Source organism: Uloborus diversus, chromosome 6, assembly GCF_026930045.1.
Source record: "Uloborus diversus isolate 005 chromosome 6, Udiv.v.3.1, whole genome shotgun sequence".
NCBI lineage: Eukaryota > Metazoa > Arthropoda > Arachnida > Araneae > Uloboridae > Uloborus > Uloborus diversus.
Window position 1 is genome coordinate 27,778,670 of NC_072736.1, and position 20,188 is coordinate 27,798,857.

The 20,188-nt window shown below is 33.5% G+C and overlaps 1 protein-coding gene across 1 annotated transcript in view; it reads right to left on the reverse strand.

Moving 5' to 3' along the window:
- Window positions 1–5,116: 5,116 nt before the first annotated feature.
- LOC129223875 (geranylgeranyl transferase type-2 subunit beta-like) overlaps window positions 5,117–20,188 on the reverse strand; it is a 29,999-nt gene continuing 14,927 nt past the window's right edge. Inside the window, exons 7-8 of the mRNA XM_054858245.1 lie at window positions 18,259–18,333; window positions 5,117–5,286 (exon numbers count right to left, since the gene is read on the reverse strand). Coding sequence (XP_054714220.1) covers window positions 5,143–5,286; window positions 18,259–18,333 — 219 coding nt within the window. The 3' untranslated portion in view covers window positions 5,117–5,142. The remainder of the gene's footprint in view (window positions 5,287–18,258; window positions 18,334–20,188) is intronic.

Here is a 20,188-nt window from a genome sequence, read left to right on the forward strand (position 1 = left end):
TGAAGTATATCTTATATTCAATGGAGTATATCTTATATTTTAATGACCCAAAGTTAATGAAATTTATTTATTAAAAATTCAGCAAAAAAGATAAGTACAGAAAATATGAAATGTTTATATTATTAAATGGATTTTTGAAGTATAAAAAATACCTTTTCTTAAAAAATAAAACAACGTTAAAAGCACAAATGTGCAGGAACACTGCAGATACGTGTTTTGGCATCACAAGAAAGGCTTTTTTGAATGCACAAAATGTGAGCTTATGGATTTAAGGACATCGTACAAAAGTCGGATCTTTTTACATTCATTAGCTCACACTTTATGCACTGAAAAAGATGTTCCTTGTAATGCAGAAACATATGTCTGCAGTGCTCCTGCACATTTGTGCTTTTAACGTTTGCTTTTAAAAATTACTTATGTTTAGTGGATAGAAGTATAGATTAATATAATTTGTTTTAATTCCAACTTGATTAATCCTTCCTTTATGTATTTGTTTATTTTTAGTTTAAAAAACAACTTATTTGTAAAATTATTGACTCAAACAAAATCTTTTCAAAGTGCATAATTAAATTTCAGCTGGAATTTTGTCTTAAAAACTATTTATTGGACATGGAGGAAAGGAGGTCTATACTACTATTCCAATGAGTTTGAAATTTGTCACGTGCGTGTTGTGGTTCTTCTTAAAACATAATTGGAACTCGGTAACTCAGTACTTGGCCGAGTAGTGAAAGGCCAAGTACTCGGTACGTGTCTATTGAATATTTTTGCGTTTTGTCAGCTTGTTCAAGGTTTTTCTCAAGTCAAATCTTAAAGTAACGTTTAGTCGCAAAATAGGCAAAGAATAAATGGATTTGGCTGATTATTTTCCATTTTCATGGAACTTTAACAAAATTAATGGTTTTTTAAAATTATTATTTGGGCTTATCCGACACTTACTCATTATCCAATCGACCACCAGGAATCTTGCTTATGCAGACGGATTTCAATACCTAAGGCATTTGGCAACTTTTCCAACTGTCGCTGTTTTTGAAGCTAAAGACAACATAATACTGTTTCTTGGTTTTCACCATGCAACCAAAATATCGCCATTAAAGAATCTTTAAATTTTTTGTTAAAATGTAAAATAATCTGCCAACTAAATTAAGCAAATCCATAAACAGCTCAAAAAATTTCATTTATTGTCTTTGCGCACAATTTCAAACAATTGCCAAATTGTACTTACTACTTAATTTGGAAACATTTTGGATGAAAATGTTTAGCATTATTTTATGGTCACCAGAAGTTTCTCAGTATTTGGCAACAATATCTCTTCAATGAAAATTAGTAACAGACAGTTTTACAAAGTAGGGAGGGGGGGAGCCTTATCCAAGGTATCCTAAATCGATTACTGCAAATTTAGTAACGTTTCAAACCACAGTAAGGACCCACAATAATTGAAATTTTTCAAAACAACTAAATCAAGTATAGGGGAATAATGAGCGGATACATTTTTTTAAAAACAGTTTGTACTTCCATAGCCACATAGAACAGGTTTTAGACTATGTTCAAAAAGAAAAAAAAACTGATCAATCCTTTTAAACATGTGAAAAACAAGTGAATTTTGGAAATTCCTCAAATTTGTATATGCTTAAATATTGTTTTTTCGTTTCTAAAGGAATACTATTTTGTTCTTCATACATATTGCCATTTTACTTTTATGTGTAAGGAAGGAGCTTGATTTTTAATCACTTTAAAGCGTTTTGTTTTGAGTTCTTTCAGTTAAAGCAGGAAACGAATGAAAGTAGTGATTGTTTCTCATAACTATTACTACTGACCCAGGCAACGGCGGGTATTTTTGCTAGTTTCCAATAAAGCCTCTATGTTTTCAGGAAACATGAGAATAAAATGTAAATTTCAAAAGCAAATCTATGTATTTGAGTCCTCGAAAAGCAGAAAAAGGATACAAGTGCAGAAATTGTGATTTAACAGAAGCCCGTTTTTTCACTGTCTGAGCAATAAAATTCAACCATTAATTTTCTTTTTTTTTTTTTTTGGTTGGAAAATGCCATGACACTGTAATTAACCGGATTCCATGGCTTGATGTTTTATTGGGGGACTGGAATCCAGGCGAACACAAAGAACTGTAGCAGACAATGTTGGAGAAGCATAATTTCATGTTTGTTTCACTGTTCTAGAGGAGTAAAGTTCCCAGTCAAACGTTTTCTGCTTCTTTTTTGCTATATTACATCTTAATTTACACGTATATACTCCAGTTTATGTCTTTGAAAGGCTACTTCACAACGGTTTCTTCACTTTTGTGAGATTGCTCCCCTAATTGTTTTCAGCAGTGTATTACTAATAGGAAAACACATTTCTGACGTGCGACTGCGTTTTAGAGACAGAAAATGTATCATAAATTTTTGATGCTGATTTTTACTTAAATATCACATTTTTCCTCTCTTAAAGTGCTAATTGAAAATAATCATGTTAATAAAAATAAAAAACAAGTTGCATGAAAAACAAAGTTTTACTGAAAGAGGGATATAATTTAAGTACACTTACCAACAGTGAATGCAGATCCTAGATGTCAAATCTTTTACTTACCTTACCCTACTGATAGATACTATTCTCACATAAAAGTAAAAAACAAATTTACACAAGTTTTGTAGGAATAAATTAAAAAAAAAAAAAAAAAACCTCTTTTAGAACATTGGAGCACAACTAGACTCCACAAAACCTATATTATATGAAATTTCAACATTCTACAGCAGAAAATTTTTGAGTCATGGGAGATGCACATGCACATTCTAATATCATCAGAAAACGTGATAATCAACTCAAAGTTGAGCAAATTTTTTTTCTCAGGAATAAATTGCAGAAAATATTGCCAATAAGTTGGGATCTTTGATGTCTTTCCCTTCAAAATAGCATGGCATTTAAATACCCAATATGTAATATGAAACACCACACACAACAATTAAGCGGACTATTAAAAAGCATTTATTTTCACTTTGCAAACCACTGTGGTTATTTTATTCTACAGCGAGGAGTGCGAATAATGACCAAGTGAAAACTTTTAACTTCACACTAGAGGGTGCTTCATATGCAATATTTGGAATGCACTTACCCAGATTGCTTAACATTTCAAAGTTTACTTTCGGCATTGATAAAGGGCTTCCTTTTGATCTTGAAACACTCATATGAAATACTTAAAGCAAATTGATGCTTTTAGAAGCTGATTGATTTAAGGTTCACAATTTGGTTTAATACTTAGAAGGTGCAGATTTAAGGTTTGATAGTTTGGTTTTGTAGTTAGAATGTGCAGGAATTACTGTGAATCAAAGGTTCGTAGTTTTGGTTTTGTGCTTAGAGGATTTGTTGAGGATACACTTCAACATTTTATTTTTAAAAATACAGGTCGTCAGTTGACCACGCAAGTGAGGAGGATAAGAATACAAAACCTTCCAATTTCATACAAAAGAACTAAATTACAAAACATATTTGTTTTTCAAGAATAAATAATAGATAAATGATCTTACCTGATCATTTTACTTTATTTTATGCGTTAGATGATTTGGACTAATGCCACAGTTGAGATTGGACTTCCTGGAGTACAAGATACAGACCATTATCTTTCAAATCAAAATAGAAGCTACCTTAAACTTAACACAAGGAACAAGTGGGAAAAAAATCAACTTACTTTTCTCCCAGTTTCAAGCAGAGGATGAGCTTTTATTTTAATGCATGTATTTATAATGCCTCTTTACAGACAATTTACATAGCTTGTGAAAATGTTATTTTATGTTACACAAATCTACATATTATGAAGTATATGAAGTGAAAAAGAGGATGCTTGAAATGGGCATGCACAGTGAGACCACTGGTCCATTGTACTATCCCCCTTAAGATCACCAGTAGAGTCCAATAACAGAAACAATTTCAGCAGTTGTCTAAACAATATGTTAGACAGTTCTCAAGGATTTTTTACAGACAATTTACTTTATGTTATACAAATCTAAATATTATAACAGTAACATACCAGAACCCCAATAACAGCAATTAAACTGTTCAAACTGAAAATATTTGTAATTAAACACATACATGCAAATTGTAAAAACTGGCTAGTTTCCTGTCCTTGGTACAGCTTGTTGATGATTTACTTAGACTATTAAATAAAACTAAAAAAAAGAATGACTCCATTTTTCCCATTGAAAATTTCTTCTTTTTTAATGCCCGACACACAAAGGAAGGGGATTATAAGTTAGACGTGTCTGTGTATCTGTCTGTGGCACTCTAGAGATTTTGAAACGGGCAGACCAATTTTGAAAATTTCTTTTTTTGTTCGAAAGGAGAGTTGATTGAGAGTGTTCTTAGTTAGGTTGTCTCTTTGGATGACATTAATTAACGAAAATAGTTATTTAAAACCTCTGAAAGTTTTTTCGTTACTTTTGCAGTGGAAACATTAAAAATTAAAAAATTTAGTTTCAAAATAAATAGTAATTTCTTCTGCATCTGATACGATGTGTTTGGAACTTCCATCTTATATAGAATTTGAATTATAAAATGTTTTTAAATACGGCTAAGCCTTTATTTACGTGAACTGAATTCATTGTTGGCCGACAAGGAAAAAAAAACACAATGATTTGAAATTTTTATCTGTTACCAGTTTGTGTTTGTTAACAAATAAAATACTTGTAATTGGTTTTTAATAGTATAAGGCCTTTAACTCTATGGTGGTTTTGAAAGTCTTATCACGCCCTACCAAGCAGGTTTCAAAAGCATTTTACACTTTTTTCTGATGCTAAATGTTTGTTGCCAAACAGTCCAAGGTACATGGCGGTAGCTAGGCAATGATAGAAGGTAGGGCACTTGATCATCTTATTTATGAGCCAAAACCATCTGAAGGCTAAAAGGATTTAGTTTTCCCTCTGAATTCTACATTTGCGGGTTTTAAAATTTTAAAATTTAGTTACTTGTTGAAACAGCATCCTTTTGCATTTGCTAACATTCTGCTGTTTAAAAATATTTTTGTATTAATCATTTGAGCACCTTTATTACATTTGGTACCAATAGTAAGAAAAAAAAATGAAGAAGAAAATTGAAACTTTATCAATAATAACTTAAATATATACAATTATTTTATTACTAATTGATGTAACAAAACTACAATTTCAAAATTTGCACTTGCAGTCCAGTTCGTTTAATCACATCTTCAGCCATACAGAAAACCGGGTTCACTTCTTTAATCTTGCGTTCTCCCAGCAAAGAAAGTCCCGCAATTCCGAATACGGTGTGGAAGGGATCCACCTATTGGATATCAAACAAATGAAGTATGAGGAAAATAATAACAGTTTGAAGTTTTAAGGTAGTGGTTGCCAAATTGTGAGGTGTGGAGTACTTGTAAAGGGGGGCACCCAGTTGTTACCAGAATATTTTGATTAAGACACAAAAAAAAAAAAAATAAATAAATAAATAGCTGTCAGAAAATAAAATCTGAAAAACATATTGCTATGGCATTTGGCTTTCAAAGCTCACACTAAGAACATCAATGCCTTTTCAATGATAACACAGTTTGAGAAAACTTGTCCTCGAAAACAAGCTTACCCATCACATAAATACTGTCTGTTTTCCTTAGCTGCCGCCAATTTGCGCATGCATAAGGTCTGCTCTTGTTTTATCAAAATAGGGAGAGAAACCCAGAAGTAAAAGGTGCAAAATAACGTGTTCAGCAGTTCTTTCAAAGTAACGTTGAAAAAAACAGAGATAGCAAGTGCGAGCGGAAAACCCCCATCTTCAAGCTTTTTAAAAGGGGGAGCACCTTTTTAAAATGGAATCTATCCCGAGTGCTAGTCTTAGCTTTAGGAAACGGACAGTATAGTAATTTTACTTCACTAATCTGTAAACTTGTGTTTTAAACATTGGTTTTTCTATAATTTTTAACAGGTCATCAAAGTAGTAAAATTATCAATACTCATAAAATATACAGTAGGGTGGATCGAAAAAAAAAGGAAGTTTTGAATCTTAATTTGGAATACCTGCCAAAAGCTGTGCATGTGTAAGTACAACACACATGTAAAATATTATCAAGTTTGAACAACTCTTTGAGAGTCCTACCAAGGCTTGAATTTCTCCAAAAATAGAAAAAAGGTGGATTTTCCAAAATTTTTATGAAAATACTAGTGTTTAAAATTTTTGTTATAATACGGTTAAAATGCTTCCTTTGAACATTCTTTTCATGTATCTTCACAATTATTTACAGTCTTTGCACTATTAAGTTTGCACATAAGCCATTAAATTTCGCGAAATTAACCAAAAACTGACTTTTTTTTACTTTTTTGCACATTGCAATATTTCTTCTTTTAAAGTCCAGTTTTCTTTTTTACAACGCCTGTACAGAATGCAGTTTTAATCAGAAGAGAAGTTAAACTTCATTACATTAACAGCCCAGCATCCACTAAAAACAGGTGGCTGCATTTCGAGTTCCATTCCACCTTTTCCATCTGTCGAGCCACATGTATTAAGTATAAATTTATTACTCATTTTACATTAGAAGTAAACTATCAAAATGATTTAGTTGTATTGACTAAAAAACATAGAGAGAAGTGCATTGGTTACAAAGAATGTATATTTACTCACACACAGTCGCTCTGACATATAAGCATCAATATTTCACAAAATGAGGGACTTGAAAAGTATCAGTTAGTTAAAGCCACAGAAAATAGTTAGTTCGTCACATCCATTCATGAAACCTCTTTGAAATCATTTTTTGATTCAAACAATGACATGATACTTCGAGATTTGATTTTTGCTCTTATGAAGCCATCTCTTGCCGATTGACTAATCACAAACAAAGAAGCTTCAGTCACCATATTAGCACAGTGTTCTACCACCTGAGTGTGACGGAAGAACTAAACGAACGCAAAATTGGTATTTTCAATCTATTGTTGAAAGACTTTCATTTGATATGCCAGATAAAATAGGAGAGGGGTGGCAGTTATTGCACATTCTTGCCGGTTGATAACATCAGAGTAGTCTGATGCATTACAGTTAATCCTTGAATTATAGAATTCTCTTATTTCTTCATGAACAGAAGCCAATTGTCTGGCCTTCAAAATCTTCACAAAGCCAGTTCTCTGATGTACTTCGTTCATCAGTGATCACTGTTAAGAGAATATTTTCCGGGTGGCAAAAATAGGCATTTCGTTGAATGACAGGATCAATAATTTTTTCAGATTTTCACTTACGTAACGAGATGCTGTAATAACACTGATGAGGAACAGCAAAGTTTTATTTCAATGCCAGAAGATGAAAAATTTGCAACGGCTATATTCCCGCCAACAGAGCCATCAAAATTTTTTGGTGTTGATGTCACTTCAAAAGTGGAACAAATGAGGCTTTCTCTGCTAACGCTATCAAGAGTGTGCTACCAGTACGGCATTTCTGACAGATGTGCAATGTGCTGCAGCAATTGCTTCAGAAACATTACAGGATTTTGGTACTGTGTCAAATAATTATCGCTCTAAAGTGGCTGATAGGAATAAAATTCAAAGACAGCGACACAGGTGTCACAGACGAGAAGTACGTGCTTCTCTTCAAAACCTACAAACTGGAAGTGAAAGGGTTTGAAAAGTACATTTTTTGATAGCGGAAAAGACAAAACTATGGCAAAAAGAAATTATTGGACACAGATACCATAGAAGAACTATAAGCGAGGAATCCGTGGTTGAAAAATCAAATTCTCTTTTTTTGGGTCATGTGACGCCAACTTCTGGAACGGGAAAACATATCACGACAGCAATGTGATTTTTGAACTGAAAATTTGTTTAAACCTTAAGGATCTTTTAGCTTTTGGCTGTGATGGCACAGCCGCCAATACCAAAAAAAGAACGGTGCAATTGCGGCCATAGAGAGTAAAATTGGACATCCTGTCCCATGGTTAATGTGCAAACTGCATACTAGCAGCCTTTGCGTCACCTGTTCACATTACTTGATGGTGAAATTGCTGGTCCATGTGAATTTTTGCAGGACCAATAGGTAAATTGCTAGACAGGTGCAACAATTTACCACTGGTCCAGTTTGAAGCAATAACGCTCCTTGTCGTAGGTGCTGGGCTGTTAATATAATAAAGTAAAATTTCATTTTCATTTAAAATTGCATTCTGCAGTCATTGCAAAAAAAAAAAAAAATGGACTTTTAAAGAAAAAATATTGCAATGTGCAGAAAGGCTTAAAAAAAGTCAGTTTTTGGAAATTTCACGAAATTTTACGAACTTGTGTGCGAACCTAATGCTACAAAGAATGTAAATAATTTTGAAGATACATGAAAAGCGTGTTAAAAGGAAACATTTTAATGGTATTATAACAAATATTTAAACCTTATTATTTTCATAAAATTTTTGGAAATTTAACCTTTTTCTCTATTTTTGGAGAACTTCAAGCCTTGGTAGGACCCTCAAGGAGTTGTTCAAACTTGATAATATTTTAAATGTGTATTGTTCTTACACATGCACAGCTTTTGGTGAGTATTCCAAATTAAGATTCGAAATTTCATTTTTTTCGATCCACACTAATATACAGTATAATTTCGATATCTTGAAAACCTTGATATGCCGAAAAAATATTTTCCACCTTGATTTTGCGCATTTATCCAATGTTATTTTTCATTCTTATGTTGAAGAGTTTTTAATCAAAATCTTGTTATGTCGAATATTTCTCCAAGTCAAATGTAATTTTTGCGGGAAAAAAAAGTTTATTGTCTTGAATTCGTGTTCGTCGAGGAATGTTTCCAAAAACTTTTCACATCCTCCATAAGGGGATTAGGAATGATTCAAAGAAGCTTATCTACTGTCACTTTTATTCTAGAGCTGGGGGTGTTAGAAAATGTAAGTCCTGAGAAGCACAAAAAACCTATCTAAAACTTTTTGCCCCTTCTTACACCATTTTGTTGGACCTCTTGACTCTATTTCCACCCCCGTAAAAAAGGGAAATGAACGGAAAATCCCTTTAAAGACACAGGGAATAGTGCAATTCTTTGCCCAATTTCTTTTGTTCTGGGGGACTCGAAACTTGTTTGAAACTGTTCTGCAACTTGGTAACCCAAATTTTTTCATTAGTTTAGTCATGGTAAATCACTATGTTTTGCCATTTCATAAGAGCATTCTTTTTTATTCTTTTTTCTCCGTTATTTTTGGCTCATTTTAAAAATTAAAATTTTTGTTATTATTAAGATTTTTTTTCAACTTTCATTACATATTTCCACTTATTTTTAACTATCGTGACTAATTAACTATTGTGACCCAACTATAGAATCAACAGCTGCCATAAGCAAATGTGGGGGGGGGGGGGGGCGGGGGGGGGCAGAAGATCAAGTCATTATTTTTAAATAGCAGTTTTTAAATTTTCAATACTAAAAACATTTGTTTTGAATTTATATATAAATAGTCAAAATCATACACATTCAGCATTTCTACAAAAATGTTTTTAGATTTTTATGCGTTTCTTTGATGTCACACGTCATACATATAACACTGAAAAACAAATATTAACGAATTTTCTGTTCTCAATGTACTTTGGGTGTTTCTTATAAATTTCAAGGTGCTGAAAAAGAATATATTTGCAAAATTCTTCAATCACCCTCCATTTTTAAGAAATTTTATTTCTATGTTTTGGATTATATAGGCTATCTTATAGTAATCATAAGTTTACTACATTTTTCTTTCAGATGCATTTGATCCATAGACATATTTTTTTACTCATTACAGCAATCGAGTATGTAGCAAGAGAGTAGAAACCGAATTCACTTGGATATGTTTTATGTTTTGCGACCTTGAGCAGGCGGCGCTAGGCATTCCATATCATTTCGGTTCCACGCAAGATCATGGTAGTTGAAGTTGTCTTTCGGTGTTTTTTGAAAAGCCCTGTCATGGTTCCCATAGCTTATTTTTGGATATTGAAAGAATCTTACGAAAATATGAAGAAATTGCTTCATGAAGTTGACTACTCACATTACAATTGGAGCATATGTACAGTTTTTAAAGTAATTGCCATTCTCATTGGTCTGCAACCTTGTTAGACAAAATACTGTTATTTTCTGTGCATGTGGCACAGCAGGGTGAAATATAAACATTACATCAAAAAGAAATGACCAGAGCACAAATAATATAATTGTCGTGAAAACAAAAATCCCCTCTAATTGATAAAAAGAAAATATTCTCCCACCTTCACACATAAAGTTGGAATTAATGAAAAATTTTGCTAAAGCAGTGTATAAAAAAGGGTGTAGATTTCAATATTTGCAGGAACAGTTCCCATCACTCACTTATGCTAGAATTAAGGAGGGTATTTTCATTGACCCACAAAGAAAGCTTATGAAGGACCAAAATTTTGAAGCTAGCTAAGGAATTAAGGAAAAACAGTATGACTTGATTTTTAAAATGTTGTGACACAATTCTTAGGAAATAATAGAAATCCTAAATATGAAAAAATAATTAAAAACTTGTTAAAAGGTTTTAGAAAACTAGGATATTCAATGTTATTGAAATTTTCTGGGAGGCTGTGAGTGACCAGCATGGGAAGCACTTTCACCAGGATATTTCTGCGATTGCAGGGCTATATCATGGACAGTTCAATTCTAATATGGTCGGGATTACTATTGGAATCTTGTTAGAGAAGTTTGTGATAGGTCCTTTAAGAGAGAATCTGTAGTTAAGGCATTTACGGCTGGATAAAGTATGAAATTTAAGAATTTTTTTACAAGTATCATTATTTTTTCTTAAAAAATCTCTTATTCTTCTACAACTTTTTAAACAATGTATATTTTTTGTGTTTTATATTAGTTTTCAGCTTTGTAATCTATATACATAAATGGCTACTTCTGTATGTAAGGATGTCTGGAGTAAACTTCAAAACTACTAGACCGACTTGAACCATTTCTTCACCACAGATAGCTACATTATCAGGAAGCAACATAGGCTATAATTTATTTCTAAAAAACTTAGTTTAAAAAAGTTATGATGGAAAACAGTAAATTTCATATAATTTCCCCATTAAATGATTAAATACACTGCTTGATAATTGCTAAGGAACAATTACATTTTTTGGAATAGTTAAGAATAGATAATTATTAAAGAAACAGAACGAAGTATATAGTTAGTAGGGAGGATGTGCCTTTATTATAAGTACAAAATAATACAAATATTACTGCATTAATGAAATAAAAACTTTAAAATAAAATAATAATCCTACTTAGATGATTTTCAAACAACTACAAAAAATGATCTAGGTCAGAATGATAGAGACATGAGTACCTTAATATGATGTATGATTACCAGGGACACTAATGCACATTTTACATCTGTTTTTCATACTCTTCACTAATTATTGAGAGTACTTGGGGGATGTTTCCCCACTCCTCTCTCAAGGCGGATTTGAGTTCTTGTACTGTTCAGGGAGGGACGGTTCTTCGCGCAAAACATCTGCCAAGAGCTTCCCAGGCAAGTTCAATTGGATTTAAGTCTGGAAAGTAAGCAGGCCAATGCATACTGAGAATGTTTTCACTTTGCAATGTGTCTGACACTTCAAGGCCCCTGTGTGGCCGTGTATCGTCGTCCGTAAAGAAAAAATCTGGACCTAACGCAAACCTAAAAAGACGAAGATGGTCCAGCATAACTTCTCTGCAATACATTTGCGACGTAACGCTTTCTTGTTCAAAAATGTGAAGCGGTGTTCTGCCATTGTTCATGATGCCTGTGCACACCATCACGCCTGGGCCGTACCGATCATGTACACAAACAAATTTTTTGCATAACATGTTCCACGCTCTCTCCACAGTAGTTGGTGACCAGAATGACTTGTCACACTAAAACGAGATTCGTCAGAGAACATAACTTTAGACCAATTTTGACGATCCCAACCAACATGTTCCTTACACCAGCGTAATCTTTCTGGACGATGGCGTGGTTGAACTTGGATGCAACGGCTTCTGTGAATACAAACCAACATTATTTACTCGGCGTGAGATAGTTCTTGCAGAAACATGCGTACCGGTAGTGGTTGTAAGCAGGGCTGTGGAGTCGGAGTCGGACTGATTTTGAGGTAAAAAAGTCGGAGTCGTTAGAAAACATGCCGACTCCGACTCCGGGCTTCTGTTTTTAAAAACTGACTACCAATTGAAATGTTAGGCAACAAAACATGTATAAAAAGCTACTAATGAGAAAATAACTGCCATTATGGCAATCAGCTAGCTTGAGTGCTTACCGAACTTTCTGTAGCCGTCCCTCAGTTTGCTGGCTTTTTGAATTAACTAATAGCAACTGTCAGCAAACGGTTTTGTTGCCTAACATTTTCAAGTAATCACTTTCAAATAAAAATAGAAATATAGTGTTTTGGGTTAGATCTCAGTTATAAAATAGTAAAAGGAACGTAACAATTTAGTAAATCGAGGCCTGTAGCCCAGGTGGAAACTTTTGAGGGTGATCGGCAAATTCAACTAAGCTCTGGCGCGAAAGCATGAATCCAAAAGATGCGATGAAATATATGTTTTTTTTTTTCTTTTTTCTTTATTAAGACGATTTCTCACTTCTTTCACTCGCTTGGTTCTCACTAAAAAGTATGGAATAAATAGGTGTAAATAATTTCTTAATTACAACACTCAATAATTAGTTAATCTTAAAATCTTCATAGGTTAATTCATAGGCTTATTCAATTCATAGGCTTCATAGGAAAGGTTAATTCTAAAGCAGCCAATAAAATTTAAATTAAAAATTTAGCGAAGAAGAAATATAGGTATAGTAAAAGCTATTCGTACAAATTTCTATACAGCCGCATTTTGTGTAAAACTAGCTCCTGAAGTATATGTGCCCTATTTTTGCTGAAATTTTATTGATGAAACATAATTTAAAATATATTCGGGAAAATTTTCAGAATTGAAGTACAGTAAAACCTGTGAAGTTGACTACCCTTGTAAGTTGACCACCTGTCTTAAGTTGACCGCTTTTTTCAGGCACGGAATTAGCCCTTATCATATAAATCAACCTCTGTAAGCTGACCACCTGCTTGAGTTGACCACAAAAGTAGTGCTCCGCAAGTGGTCAACTTACACAGGTTTCACTGTATTTATATTTTTTATAAACTCTGAAATTAACTTTGGGTGTCATCTACCAGATGGATGTCACCCGGGCCAAACCACCCCCTCTCAAGAACTTGGACTTTAAAAAAAAGCTTTCTTTCTCTCAAGTTATAGCTTTCAAAAATTGAAAGCACACGATTTGATCAATATCTATTTGTTAAACATTAAAAGGGGGGGGGGGAGGAAAATTACAGCTAATCCTTTTCAATTTTTTAAAGGGATTTTTAAGTCATCTCACTTTGAAACTCGTAACTATTGGAAAATTTGATTTTTGAATTGAATTTCTAACGTTGTATGTGTCTTGGGTTTACAATAAAAAACAAAATGCGAAATTTTCATAAAAAAGAAATAATATTTCAATCTCTGTTTAGAGGTTTCCCCCCTTCCCCTGAAGGGAGAGAGGGAACTGAAAAAAATACAATTAAAAAAAACTTTTTTTAATCCAGAGTCGGAATCTGGCGTTTCAAAATCCAGGAGTTGGAGTCGGGGTCGGAGTCGGCCATTTTCCTTCCGACTCTGCAGCCCTGGTTGTAAGATATGCAGCTATCTGTCCAGGAGCAAAATTTCTGTTCCTTTTTGCCACGAGGGCCACATAGAGATCCTCCGAGGGTGTGGTGTTCCTACCACAACCCCCGGCTTGCTTTTGCAAAACATTTCGAACTTCAGAGGCCTTCTTTAATCGGGAGATGGCACGTTCTGATACAGCTGGTTGAGGCACAAATTTGCATAAATCACTTGTTCCTTAGCAATTGTCAAGCAGTGCATAAAACCCATTGTTACAAAATTCCATTGCCTTACAACAGCAATATTAATCATGATGAAAATTTTGAATGAAGGCTTCCCGGAGCAAACATGAATTTAAGTCATTTAAATATTTGGAAACTCCACTTCTTGCACACTGAAACATAGTAGAGAGCTTTTTTTTTGTGTGTGTGGGTGTGTGTGTATGTGTACTATTTAATTAAATAAATAAAGCGCACAGTTTTTTCAGTGAGCTTTGTTTTAGTTAGTTCATATTTCGGAAATTCTTCACATTTTTATATGCTTAGATATTGCCCTTTTGGTTCTAACCGCCAGGTGGTCAGTGACCGGAATTCTGACCCGTGGGCTCTTTGCAGTTGAACAGCCCTGCTTTAAAAGAAACAAGAAAAAACTAAGCCACTTAATTGCTAAAATATAGCTGGTAATTTTTAACTTGCATAGAAGTGAATGTTAGAAAAATGCCACCATTTTAGTTCTTGGAGAAATTCCTAGAAAGCTAGGAAGTACTTTTAAATTATAGAACTTGTTTTGTATCTAACTTGGTAAATTATTCCACTCTCCTAAACCAGCATTCGCGAATGTTTAACCCTCTGTGTCTAGAGAACCAACTGTAACTCGCATGTTTAAAGGCGGAAGCCGTATGACGTCACAGCATAAGTGTTGAGTAACAGGTTGATGATGCTGATGTGAAAAATAGTTTAAAATGTTTTCACAATTAAAGATCTGAGTTGAGATGTTTTTTTTTTTTTTTTCAGATCATGCAAATTAAGCTGTGTGTCATGGAGTTACGTAGGTTTTAACGGTGACCATAAAAGGTCTGGTTTTTCTCTAGTTATCACTCTTTTCATCTGTACCGCAGCTGCAGTTTGTTGGTTGTTTTTGGTGCTGAGATTGCACCGGGGAGCTTCCTGCTCTTATTTTTTTTTCCACATTGAAGAAGTGGAATTATAAATTTAAGAAATGTAAGGAAATATTTTGGTGCACTGCTACATGAGCAGGGGTTTTAAACCTTTATTTTAAGTACTTTGGAAGTCAAATTTTTAAGAGTTAGTTGAAATGTTAAAGTGCTTGAATTAGACATATCAGGACCATTTGAAAGTCCAGACTGGACAATATGGAAGTAGCCGTAGGTGCATTCGGAGAGTCTTCGATGTACTAATCGGATCCGCATGTCTGGCCGAACTGGATGTCTGCATGAACGGGTTCTTCAGCAGATGGAATGGTACCTGGAATATCATATAAGGAGTGGTCTTGTTGGGCTAAATGCCTTTATTTTTGTTTCTTGAAGGATTTCACCAATATTGTTTAAAAAAAAAAACATTTTGTAACTTACCTTTTGCCATTCCGGGAGAAAAACCTTGCGCGGGAAATCCCATCCACCTGCTACCAACACTCAAATGTCCGAGTTTGAATCGGAAATGTTCGGAAAAATATGCACGCTATGATTGGTTGCCGTCATTCGGCAGACGTCGGTAAACTTCCGACAGAGCACATGTCGATCACATGAGGAAACCATGTTGAGGTATTAAGTGCTGAATGTCAAATTAAATAAGAATTGTGCAACCTGCAAGCTGTGTGTTTTCCGAGTTGTGTTGTTCTTGCAATATGCAAATAATGTAACGTCACATTGTTACGTGCAAGGTCGGATCTGGCTATAAATACTCTGACCTGCCGTAGCTCGATCGCTACTTTTCTTTTACTTGTCTCCTCGTCTTGTGTTGTTGGTGTTTGTAAATGTGTTCGTCCATGTCATCATAAGTTTTTTTTTGCTACTGGCCTCTCAGGTGAGGTCTGATCTTTTCTGAATGATTCACTGCTGATGTCTCCAGTTTGGAAAGCGCGTGCTGCTATGACGTCTATAAAAGTGAAAAGTTATAATTGAATCTATGTGGGACGTTTGGTCTCCGAGGGAAAGGATCGTGTCCATCTTCGATATTTTTCCCTGATGTGGGTCGTTTGGTCTCCGAGGAAAGAGGATCGTGTCCATCTTCGATATTTTTTCCCTGATGTGGTGAACTTTGCTCATATGGTGTGAACTGACCAGCCTGCAATTCTGGTGGAAATTGCTATGCCGTCCATCTACCTGTGAGGAGTCACTATGGAACATCGACAGGACTTTTGATACCTGCATGGACTTATTGTAAGATCTTTTTTTTAATTTTTCTTCGGAGGACCAAATTATTGTATTGTAATCATTTTTATATATGTTAAATAAATGTTTTTCAGTGTAAAGAATGATTCATGTTTTATTTTCTTCGGGCAGACCACTCCCTCAAATTTTTAGTTGGAAATGAGTTGCCTAATTTTCAGCTTAGCTGTAGGCCATTAACCTCAAATTATATCCAACTGGTCTACTATGAGAAGCAAGTATGTGTGCTGTCCCTGATGGGAATGCATTTTTCTTCAACTGTTCAGTTTTTCCGACAAGCGGATGTGACCTTTGTGTTTTAGTGCCAGCCTGTTGTGTGGATTAACTTGTGGTATGAAATTTAGGTTTTCTACCAGGACTTTTCCTGTGGTTTGGCGATTACTTATGTATTGGACTGGTTTAGGACTTTTATGATATTTTGAACTGTTTTTTTTTTTTTTTTTTTTTTTTGAGAACTTTAAAAGGAGGGTTTTTTTTTGTTTTTTTTTTTTTTGTCACTTGCTTTGAAATATAAGTTTATTCTATTTACACATGTTATTTCCTATTTACACTTGTATTTTGTTTAATAAATTGTCATTTATTTATTAAAGATATGAGTGTATTCATTTCTCTTGAGCGGATCGCCGTACGGACTCTTTTTCAGTTGGCTTGCTTTTAAAAACCTGCTTTTAGTTCTTAGTACTCCAGGTTCTAGGTTCTAACTAAGCTATATGAATGAAGGGCCAACAGTGAAAAAAAAAAAGGAATTTAAAAAAAAAATAATATTGCCTTCCTTTTATCAGTACCATAAATAAAAAGAGTACATGAATAAAAATACAATAAAGCAATCAGAGAAAATACGGAATCAGGACAGAAAAAGTCAATTTTGCAAGAAATTAAAAGAATACTTTCATAATAATAGTGTTGCTTATTCTTAGTCACAAAAATGAACATAATTAACAGTTTTGAAATAAGTTAATTGATAACTTGTGAGTGTAGCAGCAATCAGGCAAAAAAAAAAAAACTAAATTTAAGCAAAAAGTAGCAATTATTTTATGATAAATACTTATGTCTATTGTGTGCATTTAAGGGCATGTGTGTACAATATATTGTGTTTGTACCAAGATAAGAGAGACTTAAATGAAAAGAAAATCATGCAACAAAGCACCTTTTTGATCAAGAGTTATTCCTTTCTCTTAAAATCATTCAGACAGTTTTCATTCCTGTGGAATTATCTGCCATTCAAAATTTTTGTTCATATTTTAAGGAAGAATTTAAAAAAAAAGCTTATCAAACTGATTCAAATAGCAAACATTCATTAAAAATTAAAATTAATTTAAAAATACGGTTGCTAAAGGAATCAATTGCTATATACCGTATTTTCAGGAGTAAGCGCCGCATCGAAATATATTATCAAGGAAAAAAACTTTTTATTATATGCGCCCCACCCGCCATTAGCGCCGAACCCAAAATTACACAACTTAAAAGCACAGTTAGTAGTTAAGAAAGTCGGAATGAAATACAAATGTAAAAAAAAAATTTAATTAACGAAACTACATATACTTTACTGTAAATATAATTTTCTTACCTTGGGAGGAGACATTCGTTGGTTATCCAGAGCAAGGGATGCGGACCCTACTAGCCAATGTCAAACTCTCTATCCCAAGTAGCACAAAAATATCGATTGACGTAGAAACGATATAGGTCAATGTTCGAATATCGAACACTTACGGATAAGGTTGTTGAAACATATAGAATTATGTCGAAGTATATTTTTTCGCCGACTCAATTTTAAAAAAGTCATTTTTACTAAATATTTTGGCGTTTGAAATCAATTAATCATTATTAAAAGCGTTTATATATTAACATAGTTATTTTTCCAGAAATCAGAAGCTAAATAGAAAATTGCAAACATCAAAAAACGTTGTTTTATGTCAGAAAGAATATTGAAACACTGCCGTACTTTGAAGTGACTTGACTTGCGTTTTTTTTTTTTTTTTTTTGTTAATCGTTATGTTGTGCTACCTGTCGGCAGCAGGACGATGTGCTGCCATCTATTTTCAACATTTCTTAAAAACTTGGATTTTTTTATACTTGGAAAAAAAAAGAATGTATCCGCCACACCCATTGTATGCGCCGCACTGGCAATTTTTTTGCATTTCTTCTTGTATGCACCGCGGCGTTTATTCCCGAAAATACGGTAGATGTGGCTAATCATAGAAGTTATACTGTACAGTTTTGATGTCTACACTGTAAAATCTCACCATGTCACCAGGCCTGTCTGCAAATCCTCCAGTTTCTTCATCTTGGGCTGCCAAAATAAACCTTGCTAGTTTAACCTAAAATGGATGAATCAATATCAGGTGGTTTTCATTCACAAACGTTATTGGTAAACACAAAGTGTTTAAATAAGAATAGTTAAAGTGCATAGTAACCTATAACAGAAAGTTTGAAATGAGGTCAGTTGCTATAAAACTTGATAAATATGAACCATTTAAAGTCTTACAAAATATATTTTAAAATGCCATGCTCCTTTTAGGTTTAGAACAATTTATGGTAATGCACACAGAAATTAGTGATAAAATTCTGTAACAAGTGATTTTGATTTAAAAAAAATGAATAAATAAATAAAGGAAGATTATATATGTTAAGAAGCTGTGCTCATGACTGATAATCAGGGTTGGGTTTTGGACATCCAAAACTGGTTTTGAACAGGATTAATGGTCTTTACTGTCTAAAACTGTAAAAACTATTCTGAAAGAGGCTTAAACTACAAAAGTGTGCAAAGCTTAATGAGTCTAATCTAACTAATTTGTATTTACTGTAGTTTTAGTAATGCCTAAATATAAATATTAATTAGTTGAAATAAATGAATATTTGATATTTTTTGCTCGAATGCCTATAAAAAAAATCTTACACAAAGAAATTGCAAATAACTCTATTACATAAAAGCTTTCTTATGTAAGAGCTAGTTGTGTTATAAAAAGAAATTCAAAAAACTGCAGAAGAATCTAATTAAAGTTCCATTTAAAACCTAACAAATTCTATTTATAGACAAAATTTAGAAGCAAAAAGCTTAATTTTCTAATGGTTTATGTAGAATAATGTTTAATATGATGTTTTAGCAAAAAAAAAAAAAAAAAAGTTTATATCATAAATTGAAGAATAAGAAATTGATGATAAAATTCAAGCACTTATAGTTAGAAACTAAGGCAATTAAGAAAATTAGGAATGATATAAAAATAAGAGTGCAAAAGGTTGATAAGCAAATAAATTTAAAATTTAAACAAACTGATACAGTCACCAACATTTTAAGTTTTAAAGTAATGAAGAAATCTAGAATTTAAGTAACAGGCAATATTTTATGGATTTTGCACAATTTTACTATCTGAACTTCTTAATTTTGATACACCATTGTCATCTGAAATGTTTTTCATCAACTTTTAGAAAGATAAAAAGACTCTAGCTTCATTCAAACTTGGATGCAACTGGATTGAAATTCCTAAGAGAATGTGGTAAAATGGCGATTGTGCAAAACCTCTGATATTAAAGCTCTAAAAGATTGGCGGTCCGCAGTCGCCAATGGGCGATCTTTACATTGAAAATAGCGGCCAAAAAAACGAAATCCTAGCCGCTAAAGTGGCAACCATTTTCCTGGTAGTAGAAATCGCAGGAGGATTTTTGGATTTGTTCTTTATTTGTTAGATTATACTCAGCAGGTAGCAAAAATACCTTGGTATTAAAAAAAAAAACTTTAGATAATAAGCAGCGGCTTATAATCTGTGATAAGCTCCCCTGAAAATGGTAGTATCTATCATGCACACGAATTTTGGATAGGGACCACCTCCCCTATTGCATGGCGTTAAGACAGTGAACTCTAGTAGACCGCTACTGGGAGGCGAGGAGCCGTTTGGTTTCATAGACTTTTTACTGAAGCTGTTTATTTTTGTATTTGTTTTCTGAGTGTTTTGTTGTTCTTTTTTCTTTTGTTTTATTTGTTCATCGGCTGTAATGGTCTTGTAAACTTTGCCATTGGAAATTTTAAAAAAAATCATGCACATGACCAAGTGTATTATTGGAGCAGGAGAGTACAGGCACAGAATGAACCCCAATGTACTTAATTCAACAACTTTTCCCAACATTTTTATAAGTGGCTACCATTTTTTCTGACTCTGGTAGCCAGCCAGTGGCTAC